This window comes from Microtus oregoni, unplaced genomic scaffold (genome assembly GCF_018167655.1).
Source record: "Microtus oregoni isolate MIOR12 unplaced genomic scaffold, Mior012 000028F_ref0000031, whole genome shotgun sequence".
Taxonomy (NCBI): Eukaryota; Metazoa; Chordata; class Mammalia; order Rodentia; family Cricetidae; genus Microtus; species Microtus oregoni.
The window spans coordinates 28995515-29020899 of record NW_024543087.1 but is presented as its reverse complement, the minus strand read 5'-3'; the positions used below and the strand labels follow the sequence as shown (position 1 = coordinate 29020899).

Below are 25385 nucleotides of genomic sequence, written 5' to 3'. Positions count from 1 at the left end.
ATCAAGTTAAAAGAACAAGTTTCTTTCCTAGAGAAATTTTATTGATATTTACTTTTGTGTGTTATTGTTAGCACCAGGATGAAAAAAATCTACATTGTAGATTTAAATATTATTTTATAAGACAGTTACCTATGAATTTCTAATTTTATGGTTTTTCTTATTTTTGTCTTTGCTAATTTAATAGCATGTCAGTATAACCTTCATAAACCTTTGCAAAAGTGTTATACCTGTTTTCTAAACACGTGTCTAACTTTTGTCTTTCTTTGGCAGATGACATTTGACCCAGAAATCTTCTTCAACGTCTTACTGCCTCCCATTATATTTCATGCAGGATACAGTCTGAAGAAGGTAAACCTAGGCAGCCACCCCTCTTTTACCATTAAGTAGAGAATTTGGCCAGCACCAATGAGAAGTAGTTATATATTATGGGATTTCCAATTCAGTAGGAACAGCATCATGCAGTAAGTGTTCAAGCCTGACATTCTCAGAATTCTTTTAACTCTATTAAACCTGTGCTCAGGGCTCAGTCATACATAGCTTGTCTAAAAGTGAGATTTGCTGTAAATGCAAAATGTACCCTAGATATTAAAGTCTTAGCATTTTAAAAAAGAATGAAAATCATCTCGATAATGTTTTATATTGATTTCATAAAGAAACTATAGCATTAGGAATATACTGTGTTAAACAGAACATTTACAAGCTCCATTTCATCTTTTAAAAGTTTATTTAATGTGACCCTGTAGGAGATCCGTCAATGCATACGTGACCTATGCGATTTGGTCATTGGACAGTGTTAGCCTAGATGATGTGCCCCAAGCGCTCACATTCTAGTTGCCACTGGGTTTGTTACCAGGGAGCAGAGTCAGGAAGACTGGGGTTATTCACAGAGAGAGCCACTGTTTTCAATCTCTGAGCTCCTGCCTGGAAGTTCTCGGGCACAGGCTGACTGTCCCTGTCACTTAGGTGACTAGTGCTGTCCCACAGAGTGGGACAGAGGGAACATGCCACTCCTCTGCTGCCTAGTCCCCACCTTGGAGACCCCCAGGGCTTTGGCCTTCCAGACCCTGCAGTAAGGCAGCTTCTTCATTACAGACCCAGACGGGTTGTTGTTGTTGTTTTGTGGACTCCGGGCTCCCTCTTGCTGTCAACGCTGGCTACTGGGCTCTCACTAAGTCTGGAAGGGAGTTTCCTTAAGCAAGCATTTGCAAGGATTCAGGCTAGATTTTTGCAGGTCATCCTTCATCAGACCCTACCTCAGTGCTAGGCATCATTTCATATTCAAGCCATGAACTGTTTATTTCGCTAGGGTTTTAGTGTTTGGTCCTAACACATTCAGAAGATGTGTGGTGGGGAGAACACTCAGATGCCATTTAAGTCTCTTAGAATAATATTTTGAAAGTTAAAGGTGTTGTGTCTACAAAACCCTTCTTGACAACTGTGTCTCGATTAATTGTTCCAGAGCCCTGACCATGGCCCAGCCTGTTCCCTCTTCTGGGTTCTAGGTGGTTCTGTGGGTTATCTTTCCCCTGTTGTCATCATTCAGATTTTTTTTTTTTTTGCTTTCCTTTTCTCCTTATTTGTGGAGAAGTCACTTGCTTAGCTTCATACTCAGGAGAAGTAAATCTAAGCATGAGGTTACAAGACGATTTGCCTAAATACTGAGAGAAGGGGAGGCTATGAGGGGCCAGGCTTATTCTTACTTTCTGTTTCAATACGAAATGCAGATGTACTCTATGAAATATTTTCTGTTTCTCCCCAGAGGCACTTTTTTCAAAACCTGGGATCCATTTTAACATATGCCTTCTTGGGAACAGCCATCTCCTGTGTGGTCATAGGGTAAGTGACATTCGGAGCCTGAGCTCTTGGTGGCTGGAGGGCATTTGTCTGGGACGGGATCTCAGACCCCTGGACTCTTGCTTTTTGGATCAAGTGTGTTTTCTTTTAGTCCATCTCATTTGGGTTTGCTTCACTTGGTTTGTGTTGTAGCTGTTTTGTTGAATTACCATGGTGGGGATCTAAGATGTTAGGCGAGCCTCCTGCCACAGAGTGCCATCCTCAGACATCACGTCTTCATAGATTTCTTCCAGCCCTGGTCAACATTTCTGTATCTCCTGACAAACATAAGGCTTTAAAGCAAAGCAAACTGCTATTAGACGACTGGATTTTCTCTGTGAGTTTGTGCTTCAGATTTAGGGTGTGTGGACCTCTTTGCCTGAGTTATGAGAAGCCAACCATATTCTTACTTAGCTTGAGTAATGGATATGGTCTCAATGCATTTTCCCATCATCTTTGTAAGGCCTTACCTATATTTGACAGAAATGTAGCAGTGACTATATGCCCAGCGTTTTCCTCTAACGGGAAATTTATAAGCAAGGAGTTTGAAACAGGTAACTCAAATTCCAGCAGAACTGTAAATAGCTGGGGTGACTTTGTGGTTGCCACTCTGTAGAATCTGAGCTTTTTTGTTTCTCAGTATATTTATTGGTTATGCTGCTGGTCCAGAGTCTAACTGCAGAGACTCTGGCACACAGCTCACCATAAAGCAAAATAGGTCCAACACCCTGAAATGTGTCCAGAAATGAAAATGATAGCCCTCTGCAGAAAGACGATCGGCTGCTGCGGCTTTGATGACGTATCCATCTTAAACCAGGAGACGCGCCAACTCTACATATTTGTTTATTCATTTATTGTTTTACTCTCTGCATTTCTCAACACTCTAACCAAGAAAGTGATGCTGAGCGTACACACCAGTCTCGCCTCCAGCCTTTCTCTTATGAGGTGTTCGGTGTGGGCCCGCCAGAGCCAAGGAGGTGTTCGGGGCTCCGCGCAAACCCGAAAGCAGGGAGAGCCTGTGTTTAGTTAGAGTTCGAACCACTGATCTCTGCAGTCTGTGAAAATGCATAACATGGCTAAGGTGGGGCAGCCGCTGAATATTTTAGCTGCCAGTGGAAGCCTGCGTGAGTGAAAACTCGTCACACGTAGACTCTTGAGTGGCCCTTAAACTGCCTGTGACCTGACAAGTACTGCGTGCCTGGTCCTTCATAAAGCGGTTTGGGGAAGCCTTCATGACCCGTGTGTGTATGCAGGAGCTCGATTTGTAAATTTTGAAACTGGTAAGGGCCTTACAAATCATTGAACTCCATTAAAGCTGCTCAGTCTGAAGAGAAAGCATCTTGACAGGCTGACTAATTAGGCCAGGGTTATTATCAGTGAGAAGCAGGGCCACGGTCAAGACAGAACTCCAAAGCTTAGCTCCTGACCCAAGAGAGTGTAGCTCTTGACCTCCCTACACCCCTCGGCACCATGCCAGACTCACAGAGGGTTCTGAGATACATGGCCTCTCGACAGGCATTTGTTGGTTCATAGCAAACATCAATTTTAATGGGTTTGTATTATGGGGATCTGAGTTTTATAATGGATGAAGTTTCAAAACAACTAGACAGTATTTAATTATAGCATAATTAGTTTTCATTAATATCCTCTTCCCTTTGTCCATCTAATTTTAAGTATATTTACATATATTTACATTTTATACTTTAATTTCTTTAAACTTCTATTTTTTCTTAGGTCTGAAATAGTCCATAAAAAGTAGAAGGAGCAATGCATGGTGTGCATGATATAGCTCTTCCAGAATGTTCCAATTTAAGAGATATGATGATTTTCACTTACTGCAATTTGGATTTAATTTGGGGGGGGGAGAAAGATCACTGTGTAATTCATTCAAGTTAGCCAAGGTTAGCCTGGAATCTGCATTGTAGAAAAGTCTAGCCTCGAACTTGTCTCAGTCCTCCAGCTTCCCAAGAGCTGAGCTTCAAGGTGTGTTTCACTGTACTTGGCTTCTTCTAATGGATGCTACGTGCATAACTGAAAATTTAAGTAGTCATTAGAGGAGAAGTGTAGTTCTGGGAAAATCCTCAAAACTACGCTCCTTGTTTAAACCATGCATAATAGGAGTCTCAAAAATCTTGCAGGCTGCTTTCTTTTTAATTTTTTTTAAAGATTTTATACACAAGTACCATATTTATATTTTTTATAACTCTCTCCCCACTCCAGCTCCTCCTGGGTCTCCCCATTTCTCTCCCAAGTTCATGACCTCTTCTTTCTTGTTTCATATATGTATGTATGAATATATAGATATGGCTTGCTGAATCCATTTTTGTTTTGTTTTGTTTTGTTTTGGTTTTCCAAGACAGGGTTTCTCTGTAGCTTTTGAGCCTGTCCTGGAACTGGCTCTTGTAGCCCAGGCTGGCCTGAAACTCAGAGAGATCTGCCTGCCTCTGCCTCCTGAGTGCTGGGATTAAAGGCGTGTGCCCACACTGCCTGGCCCCCATTTTGTATTGCTCATATGTATCTGTGTTTAGTACCGACCACTGGGGATTGGATAGCCTATCAGGGGCTTGTCCACGGAGAAGACTGAATCTCTTTCTAATAGTAGCCATAACTGCATGTAACTCTTCACCCAGAGGTGTGGCCTGTGAGATTCCCTCCATTCATGTTGGCATGTTAACTGGTGTTGACATTGTGTACGCATTATTTAAATGACCATATTTTTGAGATTTTGGGTTTGGCATCTCATCCTAAGACACAGTGGATGCCCTAATCCTCTGATTCTTAGTTTTTCCACCCCATGTTCTACAAACTTCCCTGAGCCTCAAGTGTATGAGCCGTGTTGTGGATTTATCTGCTGGCCCGCGCAGCTCACAGTCAGTTGTTCTCTGTGTTTTGACAAGTTGTAGATTTCTGTAATGGTCTCCATCCACTGTAAAACCCAAGCTTTTTTGATGAGGAATGAGAGCTATACTCTTCTGTGGGTGTAAGGTTAATTATTTAGAATGCAGTTAGATATTACATTAGATTAGGGAAATGGTTTAAGAAAGAGAGTAGATTCTCCTTTATGGACCATGACATCTCCAGTCATGCCCAGTCAACTAGGTTTACAGTATTAGGCATTAATTCCATCCTATTGAGCATGCCTTAAGTGCAATAAGAAAGTTTTTGATTACCTCCAAGATATAAGTGCCACAATTGCACCCTTAATATATTGCCATCCTAGTCACTGTTGTGGATTATTGCTTTACAGCTAGTTGGGAGTGTTGATTACTTTTCTCCTTTGGCATCCTGCATAGCACCTTCTGGTACTATGAGAGTTTATCCTTAGGAAGGTTTCCACATCATATCCCACTGAATCATTCAAGTCCTGTGTCTAAAGTATGTGGTATCTTCAGCAATAGAGATTTACCTTCAAATTCCAGGAAGAAACGAAAAAGCAGTATAATGCCTGTGTTGTTTATGGGGCGTCTCTTGGACTCCCGTGACCAACAACTCAAAAGGAAGTTTCTCTTGCCTAGGACTATGATTTTTTTTATTTGATAATCTATGGCCCTCGGAGGAGAATATTATTACCCCAGGTGTCATAACTCCATTTAAACTTTAAACTGTGTGTGTGTGTAGACTCCCACATACCATGGCTCTATTCTCTTCTTCCACCATGTGAATTTCAGGGATCGAATCATGATTGTTAGGCTTGATGATGAGCACCTTTATTCATGGAGCCATCTTGCTGGCCCAAGATACTTTTATAAGAGCAATGAGACTGGTATTCTCTTTAGTCTCTCCGTTAATGGAGAATTTAAACCAACTGTACAATACCAGAAATATTTATAAAAAGAACAGCTAGCATTTTGAATTTGTTCTCTCATGCCAGGTGCTGAGATAAGCTTTTCACATATGCTATCTCATATCATCATAACAATAACCGCTGTTGTTACTTATGTATGTGTACAAGACTGCCAAGTCTGAGACTTTCTCAAAGCTGCACAGCAATCAAATAGTAGTGACTGGTAGAGCCTGCCAGACCCCAGAGTGCATACTCTCAGCAGCCCCCTATCCTCCTAATACAACTCGCTACAACACTCACGTTCCGCATTGAGTTACTGTACCTGCCTGATAGACTAGCTCTCCAGTGATTTCAAGTTCATACATTTATCATTATAGCTACTGATTATGAAATCTGGGTATTTAAGAATTAGCTGTAAATATGATTGCATAGAAGAAGCCAAACCTTCCATCTCTCACTGGAGGCAGCTAGAAGGAAGCTAGAATATACTTTACGTCTTTAATACTACTGGACTCTTGATAATTCACCCGGGAAAACCTGTATTCATAAATAGGAGGTTGTTTACATTATGCATGCCAACATTCCTCAGGACTGATTTCCCCATAGGCATCCTTAATATACACAGAATATTAAGATGCCCGGCAGTCTTGTCTAAGAGACACAATCCTGACCAGGGCTTCGTGGGTGCTTGTTGCTGCCCTCTGAATAGACATGCTGCTCACCTGGGGACCTTTAGATCTACTGATAGGGTGAGCCCCAGCAACCCCCAAATACTTAGCCCTAAAGAAGGGGCACCTCGGTCACTGAGAAGCTAAATGTGAAGCTGGCAGCTCAGAGGAAAAAGCTAACGTTTATTCGTGTCTTTAAACACTAACCCTAGGAAGAGAATAAATTCGAGATGAGCCCTCAACTTGAGCAACAGGAACCCTGAGGTCGTGCACAAAGACTTCAGGGAAGAGTGAAGGTCTTTGAGTTAGCTGTGAATTTTTATAGGCTAGGGCCTGCACAGATCTCCCCATTTCATCAGATCCTTCAGGGAGCTACAATCTATATGGAAGAAAAAGAAAAAGAACCTTCCCTTCCTAAAGGTCAGGGCAAAGACAGAGTTGCCACAGTTAGGGTTTTATGGGACCCTTATTTAGTTAGGACTGAAGGCGTCTTCAGAATATACTGAGAGCTGCTATAAAGTCTGGAAATACACATACTATCGCTTTATCCTGTGTGGCAAGGTAGTGACAATACAGTAGTTATTATGCATTTTTGTTCCCGGACTTGATGGCCATCTGTCCTGTCGACTGAGGAATGGAAGTGAAGGGTTGTAAATCTAAAATAACCACTCAGGTTTTCACAAAATAACATCAAAACCATTTTCCAAAGTAATGTTACCGTTTTTTTCCTCTTAATGTTTCACAGTCCAGTCGGTACAAAATGAAATTGCATCATAGCCGTCAGGTGTGACCTCCTGATTGTTCATCTGAGCTGCTTTGTCCATTTCTCACAAACTCTTTCGAGCTTTTTGCATGTGGCCTGTGTTAATCCGCACTCACTTGCATGGCTTGGAAGTGCATCTCTCAGGTTGCAGAGTGCTTAGCTGTTTTGTATTCATTGTTTAATAAGCCCTTCTCTGCCAAGAACTCCTACGGTACATTTCTCTTAACTACTCTAAACTTACGCTGTTTGTAGTGACAGTAGGTTTCCAGTTAAATTTTTCATCTCAAGTGTACAGCCGATTTTGGAAATACCGTTTATTAGCTAGCCTTGCATGTCTTCCAGGAATGATCCATAATCTATGTCCACAACTAACGACTACTGATTAGTGTTAGTTACCTCAGCTTCTTAGATTTTAGTATTTTTAAATTTTCTAAGTATTTACTTAGAAAGACTCAGGCTATATTATTCTTTAGGAATCATTAGTTCTTTATTTGTTTATATAAATTTACTACAATATATATATGAATATACAAACATTTCACATTTATTAAAATTGTAGTTTGTACATAATTGCATACCTTATATTTTTCTTAGGGATCCCCATGGACATGAACAGGAGAGAGTGTACATAAGGAGATTTGTGGCTTCAGTGGTCAAGTAGGAACTTGATACAATTTAGACCCCATCAATAGGAATATAAACAAGTAAATTTATACGATATAAAAATTCACAGCAGGGAAAAGCAGTAACATTATCTATGATAGCATAGATGAATCTCAAGAATAGTATGTGAAATGGGCACATTTGCTATAGCATCATTGTAACTGACGAACACTGAATACTATTAAGACACATACATGTGGATGTGAAGATATGTGTGCAAACGTGTATTAAGTAAGGGACTGAAAACAGAATTCAGTGCCATGATCAGTTCTTGGAGGAAAAGGCAAGAAAGACACGGAAAGAAACACAAAGGAGACAATCATCACAATGTACTGAGCCATGGACTGGTGTTTCCCCAGGTACACCATCTAGTGTATTATTATGATGTATAATGCATCTTCTGTATAGCCTCTTGCATGTATCAGTTAAATTACCTAGAACATGAAAGGGATAAGGAGGAGTTATTTAATGGACTTAGAGAATTCCGCTTTGTTACCCTGTGGTTCATTTCCAATCCTTTTATTCTTTTCCTCTGTGTGTTTTAATGAGAACAGTTGGGGTTGGCAGGCAGCAGCAGAGAGGCATAAATGCCAAGGGAGGGTTTGCCAGGACCCCCAGGTTCACTCTTAGAAGTCCCATAGCCCCTGTTTTCCCTCTTTTTTCCATCCCCACTTCTTGTTGTTTTCCCTTCTCCAGGTCCTTTCTTCTCAGCCACCTCCTCTCCATCTCTTGAGGCCATCTGGCCTGCTCTCCATGTCTCTCTCTTTCTTGGACTTTGAAAGTAGCTCAAGGGAGGCCTGTTGGGCCAGGCTACCAGGCCTGGACCTCACGGGTGCATTCATTTACTCTGGATTCCAAGCTGGTTGGAGTAGCTATCTCTGGTATCAAGAGGGAAAATAAATATATCCCTTCCCAGACACAGTTGAGTAAGAAACATGATCTCTCGTCTGTGAGGGGACTGCACAGGCTGTGGGCAGGGTGGTTTCTTCTCTCCATATCGAAGCAGGCACAGACTCTACTGCTGGCAGTAGAGAGGAGAGGGCTATGTATGGGGAGAGAAATAAAAGGTAGGGGGAAGAGACGATCGAGAGGCATCAGAGGGGCAATTTGGAGGTGGAAGAGAGCACTCACGGATTTGCTAGTCCCATTCCCCTGCTGCTTGCATGGTGCTGGAGCTAAAACTGCCAGAGCCGGGAAACAAGAAAGAAAAAAAAAAAAAAAAACTCCCAAAGAAAAATGAAACCTGACTCCAAATTGGCAAAAGAAATATTGGAAGCACTGAAGGATGCTATGTAAAAGTGCTGGAGTGGAACAAGAGCAGTGTCTAATCATGAAAGAAAAATGCGTAAATTATTAAAAAGTATACTGAGAGAGGTTTTGTCTGACGAGCCCTTCCACAGAGCCATGTAGCTGAAGGCTTCTAGCGATGGGATTCCTAGTAAATGAAATACCCAAGCCTTTCTCTCATCCTCTAGCACCCTAAAATGTAAAATCTGCTTTTTTTCCTCATTTAACAAAAATTTGATAGGAGAGTTACAGTATATGTAGTACTGCTTACACACACACACTCAGATAAAAAGTAGGAAAAATAAAGATTATATTAATTTCTATTCCATCTAATAACCTTCAACTTCCAATTACTGGTGTCTTCAAACAGCCTCCATGACTCAGTGGTGTAAGCAGGGCTCTCCTGGGTAGTTTCTGGTTCCCCCTTAAAGTTGTTGTGTGACCTCCACCCTCCGACTGCTTGACTGGCCTAAGTAAAATGGGCTCCCTCACATATGTCATGATTGGCTGTGACTTTTGACTGTGACTTGGGCATGTACTCAGAGTAGTAGGCTTCAGAAACACACCGAGGACTAGAGAGGCTTCTGGGGACGTGACTTCTGACCTGAGATGTTAAACTGCTCCAGAGAAAGCCAAACAGGGATCCAGGAGTGGATATCCTATCAGATAAGACATCCCAGCAGAGGCCAGCAGCCAGACAGAGCGCTCATGCTGCCTGTTGTTCAAAGCCAGAGGACAAGACAGCAGTTAACCACGGTGGGGAGGCAGTGCCAGGCCACATCTTGACACCTGTGTCCTAAAGTTTAGATATGACTCAGCTGACCTGAGGGTTGTAATTAAAGAGCCACCCCTCCCCCTTTGGCAAGACTATGAAGATAAGCATAAGAAAGCCCTGGTAGATAGTAAGAGAACAGGCAGGAAGTGCTAGAGTTTGATTCTGCCTCTTCCCTAAAGGCAATGTGAGCCATGTTCAGGTGAAGAAAAATAAAGGCCATCATCATCAAACATAAATTTTTGACTTCAACCTGCTGGGAGACCTTGCTGGTCAGAGATTGCAATCTACCATGGCCTGGCAGCTCTCTCCGAAGCTCAGCAACATGGAGGACTCCCTCCCTAGCGAGGCTTCCAGATCTCAACCTGACCTTATCTGGAGACTCCTCTGTGCCCAGAGGACTGACCTTCTCTGAAAGCTGTCTCTAAGCCTGGATACCTGATTCATCTCTCATGTGACCCTTGGCACATTTCCTGCTAGAAGCCTTCCAGATATGGTAACTGAGACTTGTACTCAAAGCTTTGCTATAGGACTCTGCTGCCACATATGAAGCCTTCTGATAGGAGCACACCACTTAATGATGCCCCCGCCACTGTCCCCAGTCTTTATGTTCCCCTCTATTTCTGGAATAAAGCAGAGTTGTACCGTGTAAATGGTTTTCCTGGAGCGCTGTCTCCAAACACCAACAAGTCATCGGACCCGACCATGCTCACTCACTTGCGCTTCCCCGCCCCTTGCGGACGAGTAGCCTAGAATCCCAAGGAAGTAGACCACACAACCTTCTCACTGTGGGTTTGACTGTCAAATACAGCGAGGTCTGAGTCACACACTAGCCCTCCTCGTTCTTCCCTGGGCTTCCTACTAGGCTGACCTTCTATTGCCCTTGCTTTTCATTGGTCAATTGTTGTAGTACTGAGCGGCGGGCTGTGCCCCGCCACCTGGCTAGCTTTACCCGAAATAATTACACGGAAACTGTATTCTTTTAAACACTGCCTGACCCATTAGTTTCAGTTTCTTATTGGCTAGCTTTTACATATTGATCTAACCCATTTCTATTAATCTGTGTAGCCCAAGAGCTGGCTTACCAGGAATGATCTTAATCTGTGTCTGTCTGGAGTGGGAGAACCATGGCGACTCCCTGTCTCAGCTTCTTTCTCCCAGCATTCCGTTCTGTTTACTCCGCCTACCTAAGGGTTGGCCTATCAAATGGGTCTAGGCAGTTTCTTTATTAATAAGAAATCACTCCCACATCAGTCAATAATTAAATTGCCAATGAGAACAGTGGAACTATGTGAGAGCTCTACATACCCTCCTTGTCAAACAGATGGAAAAAACAAGAGAAGTGGCTTCATCTAGCTCTGTGCGCATCTTCTGAGTGCTTAGCCCTCACTGAGCACGCTGTCTTCATTGTCTCGTTTTAACCTCCCCGGAGTCAGCGCAGATAGCTGTTTCTGTCCTTGGCTGCCCCTTTGAAGGCAGGCACCCAAAGGCCCCGATTGTTTAGTGACTTTTATGAAATGTCACTGATTCTGGAGTATGCCAAGCCCGTACTTGCAGTGAAATTGCATCCTTGAGCCTCCAACGCATCAGCAGCGTCAGGAGTTTGTTAGACATGCGCAGTCTCAGGTGGTGCCCGGACCTCTTGAGCCTGTGTTTGCATCTTCACAAGGGCCCCGGGCGACTCCCACTGACACTAAAATGTTCCACGTTCCCAAATTTAATAATTTTCTTAGGATTTACTAAACGCAGACTATAGGCATGGAAACAATTTCAACCAATACTGAATCCATATTATTCAGAAACCACGAAAACTAAAGAAAATCAGCTGATTTTATGATTCATAGCCACAGGATTTATACGACTCCCGCCTAGACATAATAGTGTATGTGCCTCATGCAGGAGATAATTGGTAGAACACTGTTAGCTTGGCGCCGAGAAGCATCACAGGGAAACACACTCAGTGTTCTGGTCCACGGATTTTAGCACTTCAGGTGTGGGAAGCACTCAGCCTGACTTAGCAATTACACCCCGATGTCATTAAATTAAAACGGTCCCGATAAATAGACTAGAAGTCAATCTTAACTACAGCTCTGAGAGGTTTACTGGACTGTTTCACTCTTGCCGGCTAATCTACACTGCTTGAGAGACAGGCGGAGAGATCATTTCCTATAGGCAACCCACGTGATCAAGGGAACCACGACCACAATGGTGACGTCATTGCTCAGCATTGATAAGCAAGTCATGGCCTTGCCACTCTCAGCCACTTGCCTTCCAATTGCATCTCCTGCCTGTAAACTGTAAGAGTGAGTTTGTTCTCTTTATACTTTTCTTGCAAGTTCTAGTACTTTCTGAAGCTATTAACCCATGGTTTTCTTGGTGTATTAAGGGTGCATTTGTTTTCTCTCTTCAAGAAAATTCTACCACATGAAAGAGATTTTAAATACAAAGCTGGGTGTGGTAGCCCTTGCCTGTGATCTAGAACTTATAAATCGAGGTCTTCAAGGTCATCTTCAGCTACATAGACAGTTAAAGACCAGCTTGGCTACTTGAGACCCTGCCTCAAATGAAACAAAATTTAAAAGGGAATTATAAAGTACAGCAAAGACAGTTTCTTGCATCCTTTAGGGATTTTTCACATGTCAACCACTGCCTTGCATGCTTTCTCTGTAGAAAACTCACTTGATCCTTCAAGATTTCCCTCAAAATGAGACAGGATATATTTACTTCTGTAAAATGTCCCGATTTTGCTTTGTTAGAATGGTTTTCTAATTTTTGTTGCAATAACAAGGAAGTTATAAAGTATTTCGAGAGATCTTCTAATTTGTTTTATAGACTCATGCCAAACATTGCATTAATTTACAAGGGAAACTCAAGGAATCTCGAGAAGGAATATCCACATAGAATGTATAAGACACAAAGCAGACCCTAATGTCAGTTATGAGCTTTAGTCAGCAGAAATATATCAGCATCAGGCTGGAAGCTGTAACAAGTGGACCAGATAGTGCAAGACGCACCGTGAGTCTAGCCTCAGGGGATGTGATCATATTTAGAATCTTTCCTGCTCGACTCTTTATAAACCTGAAACTGCTTAAAGAATAACCTGTTCATTTAAAGCAGGATTTCTCTATTATAAATATTTTATATGATCCCTTTCTTAATATACGCCCTCTGTCCCATACTGATTGAAAGTTGGCTCCCTTTTAGGCACGTGAACTCCCCAAAGTCATTAGGCCTGTTGTAGATGGAATCTCTTGTGTGATGGTCTTTTTCCACTTCTCCGTTTCCTGGCACCTGGCCTTCTGAGACCAGCACTAGAAGCTGGACTCTAAGGCTGGGTGGAAAGTCTTCATTAATTCGTCTCACAATTGGTCTTTTTCTCAATAGTTTATACCTGCTATGAGTACCACGCTTGCTCTGTAGCTCACACTTAACCCTTAAATTCCTCTCTACTAAGGAATGGAGATTAGCTCTCTTGAGACCTTTGCGTCTTCTCTTTAAGTATCCACATTGCACTATCGACAAGGTCATGAGTAGATGAGAGAGCTGCCTGGGACTTCATCTATTGTATTGCTGATCCTTAATTAACTGTAATTCAGAGCATCTTTTACAGGCCGTACCTTCATTATAGTTTAGGTGCCAGGTAATGAGACAGCATTCCCTTCCTTCCACACCACCTGTTAATCGCTGCCGAGTCTCCCTGCCACTTCTCTTTCAAAGTTCAGTTGTTCCTATTGATTTCTTAGTAACTTGGTATTCTATCACCAAATCCTCGTCTTCCTAGGCAAAACTTGGTTTCTTCCACGTCAAGATAAACTGTTTGCGTGAATGTGGCAATGTCGCTGTTAATCCACAGCAAAACAGTAGCTCTTGTAGGTTGAAGATTGAGGGCCTCCCCAGAAATCAATGACCTGATTATTTCATACCGCACCGCACAGGGCTGAATACAATTACAGCCTTACCCAGTGAAAGGAAATTAGGAATACAGAAAGAGGGAAACATTATCCTAGGAGACGGGGAAGCAAAGAGAAACTCATTTGAAAGAACGTGAGCATTTACTGTGCATGGCTCAGGCTTGAGGGATTAGTTTCCCTTCTTGTCTCCCTGTGTCTAAGGGAAGGCAGCGCGGGTTAGAACCACAGAAAAGGGGCTGTTTTCCTAGCCCTCGCCCTCTGCCCACAAGCAGTGTTTTTGTGTAGCTCACCGTATTTTCATTGTATAACTACGAGAGAGAGTCAGGGCTAACATTAATCTACTGTACAGATATAAACACCGAGGTCCGGTTCCTTCCCAAAATGCTATTAATATTTGTCAAAGTGGAGGATAACCATTTGTTCAAATTTCTGACTTTGCAAATGTTTTCCCAACAGAGTTAAGGGCCTATGCACCCTTGAAACCTGCTCTTCAAATCAGTCACCCCAAACAGAGACAAACAAAATTTGAGACTTATGAGAGGTGTGATAAACAGTAAAATCGCATGTGTTGTGTGTGCATCCGTGTGCACGTGTACACCCAGTCACAGCACCTTCCGTCCAGAAACGGGATTTAGCCCATTTTATTTCAGCTGCTTATCATGTAGGCGAGGATTTGACGTTTTCCTCAGAGATGTCCATCCATAAAGGATGGTGAATGTAGTAAAGTTGTTCAGAGCCTGGAGGCAAACCTTCATCTTACTAAGAGTCTAGCATCGGTGACAGAAGATGTTTCAAAACTGAATGTAGTTCGTCTAGAGGAAATTACATACACAGAGCATGCAGGTTGGCTAACATTAACACGCTCAATTACAGTCCAAATTACATGTTTCGGGAGCCATGACTCTAAGCTCTCCTTAGACTCAACTGATCCGTCGCTTCCACTGACCTGCAGTTCAGCTTGACTACATCCACTGAACTTCTAGCGGGGAAGGAAATTGGTTTTCTGTTGGAAAAAAACACAAAATCACCCTAAATGTTTTTCTTCATTTCCTTCCAAATTTAACCAACTTTCCATTTATCTTATTAGGAAAACACAACTACTTTTAAGGTATCTTCTTAATAGTTGTGAAATAATTTCCACCCACCCTCCTTTTTCCTCCCTCCCAGGATTCCAGAAGGATAAGTTACAAGGAACATGCTTAGCCAGTACAATATCAGTCCAAAACACATGCTCTGATTCCATTCCTTCCATGTTGAAAATTCCAATATTCATGATGAAATGGAAATTATTTTGTTTTAAGTTTCCATGAAACTAAAGAAATTATAGTTTATCCTTGAGTTGCTCATAGCTATTTAAATAGGCTGGAGAAGTTTTGAATAGTGTTAATAGTCTTCATATGACCTAATTATGAACATGTGTCAAGGTCAGTTAAAACCGTAGCATGAGGGGACCTATCAGGATCATACCAGAAGGGGACCTGAACTTAGTTCAGTGTTGTGCACAGACCCACGTGCCCAGGGAGTTGAGTATTATCTGACTTGGGGGATCCCTTACAAAACTGAACATCAGCGTTTAGGAATATTCAGAGGGATGTTGGAGAGAAAAGCTTCCTAACTGTTAAACGTGACAATAAAAGCTGGATCATTTTGTTTAACATAAAAATGTTAACTCTAGATATAGACCTAGAGACACAGAACTTGTGAGGCTGAGGCAGGAGGATGACTCACAGTTTAAAACTGATCTGGGCTACATAGTGAGTTTGAGGTCAGCCTATGCAAACTAGCAAGACTCTGTCTCACAAACCATCCCCAACCAAAAGGTTTTCATTCATTGTGCCATTTGATTGCAATAATTTACAGAGACTGCTAGCTGAATTAGTTAATCCTCCCCCACTGATCCTGAGAAGTCCACAGGAGGGTTGATTCAAAGAATTCCTCTTTGTGGGGTCATTCACCGAGGAAAAGAAGACATGGCAACATTTTTAGGTAACAGTTCAGAAAATATCTTTTGGTTTTAAGGTTAATAATGTTCATAAGATGGATAATTAAATTTCAAAACAAATTTTAATTTTACTAAAATTATCAAAAAAGCAAAATACAAGCCGGGTGGTGGTGGCGCACTCCTTTAATCCCAGCACTCTGGAGGCAGAGGCAGGCGGATCTCTGGGAGTTCGAGGCCAGCCTGGTCTACAAGAGCTAGTTCCAGGACGGGCACCAAAGCTACAGAGAAACCCTGTCTCGAAAAACCAAAAAAAAAAAAAAAAAAAAAAAGCAAAATACATTTTCAAGAAATGGTATTTTTTCAAAATACTTAGAAAGCTTCTATTTTGTGTTTGAATATTTTCCTTGTGTGTATGTCTGTGAACCACATGTATGCCTGGGGCCCATGGAGACAAGAGGGCACTGGATCTCCTAGAGCTCATGTTGTGTATAACTGTGAGCCATAATGTAGGGGCTGGGTTTTGAACCCTGGTCCTCTGCAAGAGGAGCAAGCATTTAACCACTGAGCTATTTTTGCAGCCCAAGACTATTTTTTTTTGACTAAAAAAAGACTCTGAGATAAAATTTTTTATTCCTGTTTTCTTTGACTGGAGTGAGAAAACATGAGGCCATTGAATACTTAATTGATTTCCTCCATAACTTGGATTTTTCCATTTGAATGTGTGTGCTAAGGTAGCTGGATTTCAAGAAACTCTGACTGTTTGTGTTAAAATGAAATTCTAGTTTCCAGAAAGAGCTGAGAGGGCTGTGCTTCAGGCATGGCCTCAGTGCTGGGTCTCCCAGCACCAGACGGGGGGCTACAAGAGTCAAGAACAAGCTTTTACAGTGTTTTCTGAGAGTTGAGAGAATTATGTCTGTTAAATATAATAAACGACGAGTGTGGGGCCAGGGAACATAAAATAAAATGTTGTTTAGGGACCATATTGTTCACCAGAAACACCAAATTTGTGTATCTTTTACCTTATCTATGGTGAGTTCTTTGTCCCGTTAAAGCTAATTTCTACACTGAGAATAGGGTTTTAGCACCCTGAAGTGAGTCTGCGAAATGCTTACAATGGGAAGTGTTAAACTGTACAACCTTCCTTTAAGAAACAAGTGTTGGGATACATTCTTTTCCACAAAACAATGATCCTGGCAATAGTTACACAAAACACGCATTCGCGACAGAAGGGAAGAGAATGGATAGAAGAGTGCTTGCGATGCGTCATTGAGTAAAAAAATCTAATACATTCCATACTTTCTTCATCCATTCTTCCATTGAAGGGCATCTAAGTTGTTTCCAGGTTCTGGCTATTACAAACAATGCTGCTATGAACATAGTAGAGCATATACTTTTGTTGTATGATAAGGCCTCTCTTGGGTATATTCCCAAGAGTGGTATTGCTGGGTCCAGGGTCTGAAAAAACCTGGGATAAAACCAGACTCGCTGAACATAGCGGACAATGAGGACTACTGAGAACTCAAGAACAATGGCAATGGGTTTTTGATCCTACTGCACGTACTGGATTTGTGGGAGCCTAGGCAGTTTGGATGCTCACCTTATTAGACCTGGATGGAGGTGGGTGGTCCTGGGACTTCCCACAGGGCAGGGAACCCTGATAGCTCTATGGGCTGACAAGGGAGGGGAACTTGATTGGGGGAGGGGGAGGGAAATGGGAGGCGGTGGCGGGGAAGAGACAGAAATCTTTAATAAATAAATAAACGGAAAAAAAATCTAATCTAGAAAAAAATCCCCTCTTATAAATTCTAATTTTTTTTACATCAAATACTATTTGACCCTTCTCCTTTAATTTATAGTTTAGTTTTTCTCTAATAAGACAGCTCCTAAAAATCCACCAGCTTGTAGAGGAGTTAGTTGAGGAAAGTAACCTTTAGTTTAAAGGAAAGATTTCCTGATTTCTCTGTTTAAAAGGGGGACAGAGGGACTAGAGAAATGGCTCAGAGGCTAAGAGCACTAGCTGTGCTTCCAGAGGTCCTGAGTTCAATTCCCAGCAACCACATGGTGACTCACAACCATCTATAATGCCTCTCTCTCTTGGAATCTAGGCATACACACCAGCAGACTGCTGTGTGCGTAATAAATAAGTAAACTTCTTTTTAAAAGACCTATCAAAAAAGTGGAGGGAGGAAAAAAAGAGGGAGGAGGCAGAGAGGACCACAAACTGTAAATCCTTAGACTTAAAGTGTTGACTGTATAATACCGTAGAATTTTGTTTTCAGTGCCTCCCCCTTTCTTGTTTAGATTTAATGGTTTTTGTGCAGTGAGCTCTCCACTGTGTAAGTCCTCCAAATCAGAATGTAGAACACAACCTAGGAGTAAGTGCTTTATACAAAATTTAATTTGGGACTATGGGTGATGATTTTACCGTTACCCAAGGACAGAGAGTAAGTTAGTGGTGGCCTTCATTCCCATTTACTTCTGGGGTACAAATGACAGAGTATGGAAATATTGTCCCTAACTTAAGCCAACACACAGTTTTAGAAAGCAATAGAAGATCAGTTCCAACCCCCCAAAATGTAAGACTTCAGATTTCAATAACAGATATTTAAATTTTGAGGGTGATAGATTTTGTTTGGAATATGAAAGAATGTTACATTTTCTCAGAGTTCAAGGATTTGCATATACACCAGACTCAAAGCACAGCAGATGATCTAGGATCTGTTTTGATGTCTCTAAAGTGACTCAGAGTCAAAGATGATTTCAAATGTGCTCAGAGGCGCTTCCATGTGTTATTCCAAATTCAAATCTCGAAATCATTTCGAAGTTCTGATCGCTTTGCCTGCTGGGAAGATGACGTGGGCCTTTTTAAAGCCCTGTTTTAATAGCCATCTAGATAAAATTATTTAGATAAAATTACATGTGGGTTTCAGAGTCAGTCAAGCCCTAAACACAAGGTGTGGAGTATGGGTTATATTAAAATGGATGTTGGAAAGGCAGAGACAACTGTCACCAGGGAGGAAAGGAAGCTGTGCTTCCACACCAAAATGTACAAAATGAGACACTCCTGCAAGGTGAACGACCTGACTGCCGTGGCTGAGCAGCCATTGGCTTTTCCATTGTGCCCTCTGGTGGAAAACTTCATAAACAGCAATCTCAATGGTTCTGAATTCATTTGATAAAATTTTCTGTAAAATCAAACTTCAGTTTTCAGGGAAACGCATGCCAAATTTCGGTTAATCCAAGTGCCAATTTTTGCCTGGAAGTGAAAAATAACTGTAGGTAAACTTGGAAGGAGTGAATTATTAATAACTGAATTATCCAGTGTTCCAGCATCACTTCATTAAATCCCATCAACTCTGAGTTCAGTCTGAGACATTTTTCCTTCATTATCCTGTTGCTTTACCATCTCCCCAGGGCAGCTAAAACCATCTCCAGGCAGCAGACAGTTGCATAAATAGGCACTAAGTGCATCTTCTTCATCCTTCTTCAAAGAGGGGTGTGTGAAGAGCAAAATGAGCGGGACTGAACCCCTCTTTGTTATAATAGAGTCCTGAGATCCGGGATCCATTCCAAAGTCAGCACTGAACGTGGAAACAAAATCCATGCCCTGCACTGCTGGGCAGTAGAGACAAGGGTACATGGTGGAGAGCAGAGAGAGGCCAGCGACTCTCAGTGAGAAAGCTGGGGAGGAGAAAACATACTGTGGCAGTGCTTCATTGCTGTCGCAGAATGACTGACAAGTGCAGCTTGGGGGGGGAGCTTGATTTTTGCTCGTGGTTTAGGAAAAGATAGAGTCCATCATGATCGGAAGGGTGGAAGGCAGGGGGGTGAGTAGTATGGTCACAGCGTGTCTGTAGTCAGATAGCAGAGAGGGGGCATAAAAACACAAGGGCCACCCCCAGTGATTCACTCCTTCCAATGAGGCTGTACCTTCTAGCGAGGGTCTACAACCTTTCTGCACAGCGCCCCTAGTCAAAGATGCAGCGTTCATACAGATGGGCCTATGAGATGTATTCACACCCTAACTGCAATACAGTGAGGTACCTGAGTAGTTTGGGATGAAGCTGAGTAGTCTCAGAAGGGCTGGAAGCTCACTGGAGCATTTTAACCCAGCTTTTAGGATACCCTCAGAATAATCTAAAAGGCTCACGTTGGATATCTTGCGTAAAATATGAAATTTTTCACAATTAGAAGATGTCACACAATTATAGCTGAGCTTCTGGTTTTGCTTCCTGAAAGAGTATTTCTTTTTCCTCTTGTTTTAAAATATGCAGCGTGATGTACCTCATAGGAGAAGAACCAATACATATCAGCAATTTTCATATCTGTGATAGTCTAGCACTTCCCATATGAGAATCTATTCAGGCCTCACTCTACACAAAGTAGATAATAAATACCTTGTCCTTAATTTACAATGACAAGACAGAAGCCCAGAAAGAAGAGAGACCATGCGGAAGGTCAGATGGCAAAAGCGAAGAGCTGGGTCTACCCCCACTTAACAGGTCTCACACCCTGTTCATAACCAGTGTACAATGCAGCTCGAAAGTCCCTGGCTCAGCTACAAAAATGAACCCCTCACTAGTAGCAGCCAAGCCTCCTCCTCATGCCTGTTCAGTGGCTTCCGGGAGTTCACTTAGCCATCCCAGACAGCTGAACAACTGGGCCATGGAAAGTCACTGGCTCTTGCCAAGTTCGACTCTAACTACTACACTGACTTATCTTGTCACCATCCTAGAAGAAATGAAGATACTCTAAGAGGACACTTGCTCCCTCTCTTTGCCTATCAGACTGTAGGAAGATTGGATTCCAAGAGCTGGAGTTTTCCCAGGTTTCCTGCTGGCAAAGTAAAAGACTGGGCCCTGGTACCAGTCAGAGTAGGAGCTTGTCTCCCGGGAAGGATTTCACACAATTCTGATTTGTCGGCTCCCTCCAGAACACGATGGTGGGTGGGACCATGTCTTGGCAGAGCTTTTTAGCTAAGGATATCTCTTGCCTTCTATTTAAACCCAAACCTCATATGAAGACCCCAGGAGGATGGACTTGGGGTGCCACTGAACCAGTTCATCCGCCACTCTTCCCACTGTGGACACTGAATAAATCTCTTTTCTCAGCTTTTCACCGTTACTTCTCCATTTAATTGACCCGTAAGGACAGGTGGCTGAGCCTAGCTTGTCAGCGATAGATGGGCTCAGGCTCTGACCTTAACTCCTTTAACACTATGGCTAGGACATGGAAGCACAAGAAAAAGTTTCCTAGTTGATTGATAATAGATTGAGGTTCAAACCCCAGGAGTATTGCCTTGTGTGCCTTTTTGTCTTACATATAGGCAGTACCCAATGTTAAGGCTTAAAGAGATGTATTTGGATATCCAGTCAACAAGGCCTGAGCTTGCGATGGTTCCTCTTCATTGTCAAGTTGATTGAACTGAGATGCAAGGCCATCCTTAAAGCACGCCTCTGGGTGTGCCTTTGGGTGTTTCCAGGGAAGATTAGCTAAGCGGAAAAACACACAGTGGTAGTAGATCCAGGTCAACCAGTTGTTCTCAACCTTCCTAACGCTACAATCTTTTCATCCAGTTCCTCCCGTTGTGGTGACCCCCCCAACCAAAAAATTATTATTATTTCTACTTCATAACTAATTTTGCTACCATTATAAATTGGAATGTAAATATCTGTGTTCTCTGATGGTCTTAGGTAACCTCTGTGAAAGGGCCATTCGACCCCCAAGTTGAGACCACTGAGGTAGACTAGAAAGGGAACACAAGCTCTTGTTTTTGCTTCTTCAATGCCCTTATGTGAACTGCAATGATCTTCCACACCTTTCCTGACTCGATGCACTGAAACCTCCTGCGCTGTGAGACCAAAGGATCATCCTGAAGTTGTTTTGCTCAGATGTCTGTCACAGTGGCAGACACTGACTGATACACTTCCTGATGGAACCGCTCTCTTAGTTCCATTCTTCCTCCTGGGAGACAGGGGTGTAACGGCTTGTACCAGCCGAGAGAGAGCTGATGGCTCATGTCTCAGGCATAAAGACACTGTAAAGATGGTCTAAGCAGCATCTCTTCAGAGCTCGAAGCTCAGAGGTATCAGATGTAGCTTGAAATTGGGCATTGTGTAAGCATTTATTCCGTGGAAATCAACCAGTGTTACAAATCCGGGAGTTTCCTCCCGAACCACTGGTTGTTGAACATTAACAGCACACCACAGTCACAGTGGAGATTCATAGGCACCGTCTGGCAGCCTCAAATATTTTTTCTAATAAAACCAGTGATTTGAACAATATACTATCTTTTTTTAATTTGAAAGATGAAAAAGAAAGTCGAGCAGTCAATAAATCCCACTGCGATTCTTAGCAACACTAAAGTATCATTTAACTTTTATCAGAGATGAACATCAACCCCATGTTCATATTCCTCAAGAAGCCAACATTGCGTGGAGTTGCTCGTAGGAACAGTTGATGATTCTGGAACTGGCAGCAGCTGGTGGTACCGCCTGGGGCAGTTTCCTGTTGGTGATGTGACTTCCACAGTCTGGACTGAAAGCCCACAGTGCTGGCTAAGCAGCACCTTACAGTATCGGTTCCATCATCTCTTCCCTTGGGGTGAAAAGGCACCTCCAGTATTTAGCCAATCCTGTGCCAGTCTATGGCAGGGGTTACTCTTGTTTCCAGGACTGGGTCTCGCTTCAGACAACAGTGAAGTAGGCAGACCGCTCAGAAACCCACATAGTAAGGACTTAACGAATGAAGCACACATGACTTAACCTGAAATTGCAGGCCATTCTAACTGGCACCTTCCTTTTCTGAGATCAGCACTCGAACACATTTTTATTTGCAGTACTGAATGCACAATAAATAGATTTTTCTCTATATGTCGCGAGCATGGAATTAAGTCGCTTTTCCGAGGATTATATCTAATTGCCAGAGACTTCAGAATGCTGGGGTGTAAGGCATGTGGGGACAGGGGCTCCAGTGTGGGGAGTTAACTGCAGATGCTGGAAGGCATAGACTGGCCTTTAGGCCATTCATCAATCATCACACACCTTCCTCCTGCACCTCCTCATCTTGGCAGCAAAGCCTCCCTGGCTGCCAGCAGTCTGGGTCAAGTTGATGCCATTCTGCATCTCATGGGAACCAGTCTGCTGGCATCTGTTCCGCAGAGTATGTATGCAAAACACACACACACACACACACACACACACACACACACACACACTGCTCTGAGTCTGGATTAGGCCACCTGCCTAGACAAGCCCTGGCTGTGTCCGATGTTATGACAGTAGTTACAGCTGTCCAGGGCTGGCCACAGCTATGCCTCTGCCCATCACCCACCCATTTCTGTAACTTCTGCTGCCCAGACTGCAGGGTGGGCTGGAAAGGAAGCAACTTCTTCCCCTGCACCACCTCAGGAACAGGATGTGGTCAGTGCTCCCTCCGGCCCCTGGGAACTGAGGAGAGGAAGGACAGCTGTCTATTGGTGTTCTCCTAACTGCTGTGTCACTCCCTCAGCAAGTAACATGGCAGCCAGGAGAAAACTGAGTCTTGCTGACAAGGCCTATTCTAAAAATCAGTGAAATCCCATGATAGTTCAGGAGTTTCCTGACATCTGAGTTATGGTAGATAGTAATGGAATGATCCAGTCTAACTCTGTTCAGAACTCTAGGCATCTTTGGGATGGAGATTCTAGCTTTTCTCCAATGGAAATTAACTTTAGAGATTAAATTGATAAGGGATTATATTAATATATTTATGATGTCAAATTCTAATCAAGAAACTGAATAAGAAGCCAGCAATGAGAATGACTTATTTATTTGATATTTGCAATGCATGCCAAGCTATCTATAGCAATCACACCCACTGTATTCAGAGAGCCTGTTTCTTTAATGGGGCTCACCATCACAGTAAGGTCCCTAGGAATTCCACCCCCCTAGGCCTTTCTTTTTTAAAAAAAAATTTATTTATTTATTTATTTATTTATTATGTATACAATATTGTGTCTGTGTGTATGCCTGCAGGCCAGAAGAGGGCACCAGATCTCATTACAGATGGTTGTGAGCCACCATGTGGTTGCCGGGAATTGAACTCAGGACCTTTGGAAGAGCAGGCAATGCTCTTAACCATTGAGTCATCTCTCCAGCCCCCACCCTAGGCCTTTCTTATCTCTGAACTGAGAAGGGTATGCTCTACATGTGAACAGCGCCCACCCTTTCAGCCCACTGGGAGGTGGGGAAGCTGCACTGCAGCCAGAACACATGCTCCTGTCTATCCATCATACAGGGCTGTACATCATGGGCCTCTTCCCAGAGTGCTTTGCATATCAGCATCCCCTAACTTGCATGTTATATTGTTATGTTTGTAGGGAAATTTTAATCCATTATGTCACATAGAACTACAAGTTAACATTTTGGAGATATGGGGTCACAGGTTGCTCTCAGACAGAACCAGAAGAGGGCATTTATAGTAGAGTGGGGAGGTCCTGTGTTTTCTTGTATTTTCTCCCGATTTTTGTTTCATTTCAGAGGAATACCTTAGGGACAGAAAAATAAAACATTACATGAACTAGGCTGCTATCCACAACAGAACTCAATACGGGCTTGTTTGCACTAATGTTAACGGAGGTAAGCATCGCATGAACCCACCTACAGAAATAAACAGGAGCGGGCTCATGTAAGGAGAGCTTGGTGTAGAGAGGGCTCCAAGTAAGTCAGGTGTGGGGAAAACCTTTCACTTGTTCTTAAGATTATAAAACAGAATTTTATTTTGTCCTAACTTGTTAGCTTTCATCTTAATTATTAGTAATATCAATCACTTACTATTCAGTGTGTAGAGAAGTGAAGGCTCCACCATACATGGTGTCGTCCATTCCCACTCATGCTATCATGTGGTTCCCCTCACTCAACAGTGGAGGAAGTGAGCTTCGATGTTAGGATGTTAGCTAACTCAGCTGATGGTTAAGGGGGGAACCTGTGGAGTGACCCGGCGCGTAGGCATGGAGGGTTCCTCCTGAGAGACCAAAAGGGTTTATTTTTTTAAAAAAAACAATTTTGTTCATTTACTTAGTGTGTGTTTGTGTCTCTCTGTCTGTCTGTGACTGTGTATGTCTGTCTGGTGTGTGTATGTGTGTGTGTGTGTGTGTGTGTGTGTCTATCTGTCTGTCCGCCTGCCTGTCTGTTTGTCTGATTATCTACCTGTGATTCTGTGTTGTGTCTGTTTCTGTGTGTGCATAATCAGGAACCCCTTCAACCTAAAGAGAGTTTTCCGGGGTTCTGGAAGCAGTTTCTACAATGTTTAGATGGGATACATTCCAATATCTCATAGGAAATATTCCACGACTGCTGCCACATCCTCCCAGAATTGTTTTTCATGCCCTTAAACTATAGAGCAACCAGCAAGGTGTAGTGTTTAATATGCCTTTAATCCAGTATCCTGGAGGCAGAAGCAGGCGGATCTGTGAGTTCAAGGCCAGCTTGGTCTGCAATGAGTTTCAGGACAGACAGGGCTGTGTAGAGAGACTGTCTCAAAAACAGACAAACAAAGCAGTCAGTCTTGAATTTATAAGCTGAGACCAAAACGCAACACAGGTTATGAAGAAATTAAGCAAACCAATTCAATTAAGTGATCGCTTTAAAACAATGCCGGATAGCCCAAGTGGCGGTTCCTTCTGATTGCTCATCATATGCATCATTATTGAGACTAGGCAGTGATATTTCTCTGGTATTTCTGTAAAACCCAAAATCAACCAGTAAGCCTCACCTGCCCAAG

The 25385-nt window shown here is 42.6% G+C and overlaps 1 protein-coding gene across 3 annotated transcripts in view; it reads left to right on the top strand.

Moving 5' to 3' along the window:
* Slc9a9 (solute carrier family 9 member A9) overlaps positions 1-25385 on the top strand; it is a 555668-nt gene that overhangs the window by 42232 nt on the left and 488051 nt on the right. For all 3 annotated transcript variants that reach the window (XR_005976519.1, XM_041677479.1, XM_041677480.1), the window contains exons 3-4: positions 271-348; positions 1760-1836. Coding sequence is in view for 2 of the 3 variants with exons in the window: in XM_041677479.1 (XP_041533413.1) it covers positions 271-348; positions 1760-1836 (155 nt within the window). In the remaining variant the exon portion in view is untranslated. The remainder of the gene's footprint in view (positions 1-270; positions 349-1759; positions 1837-25385) is intronic.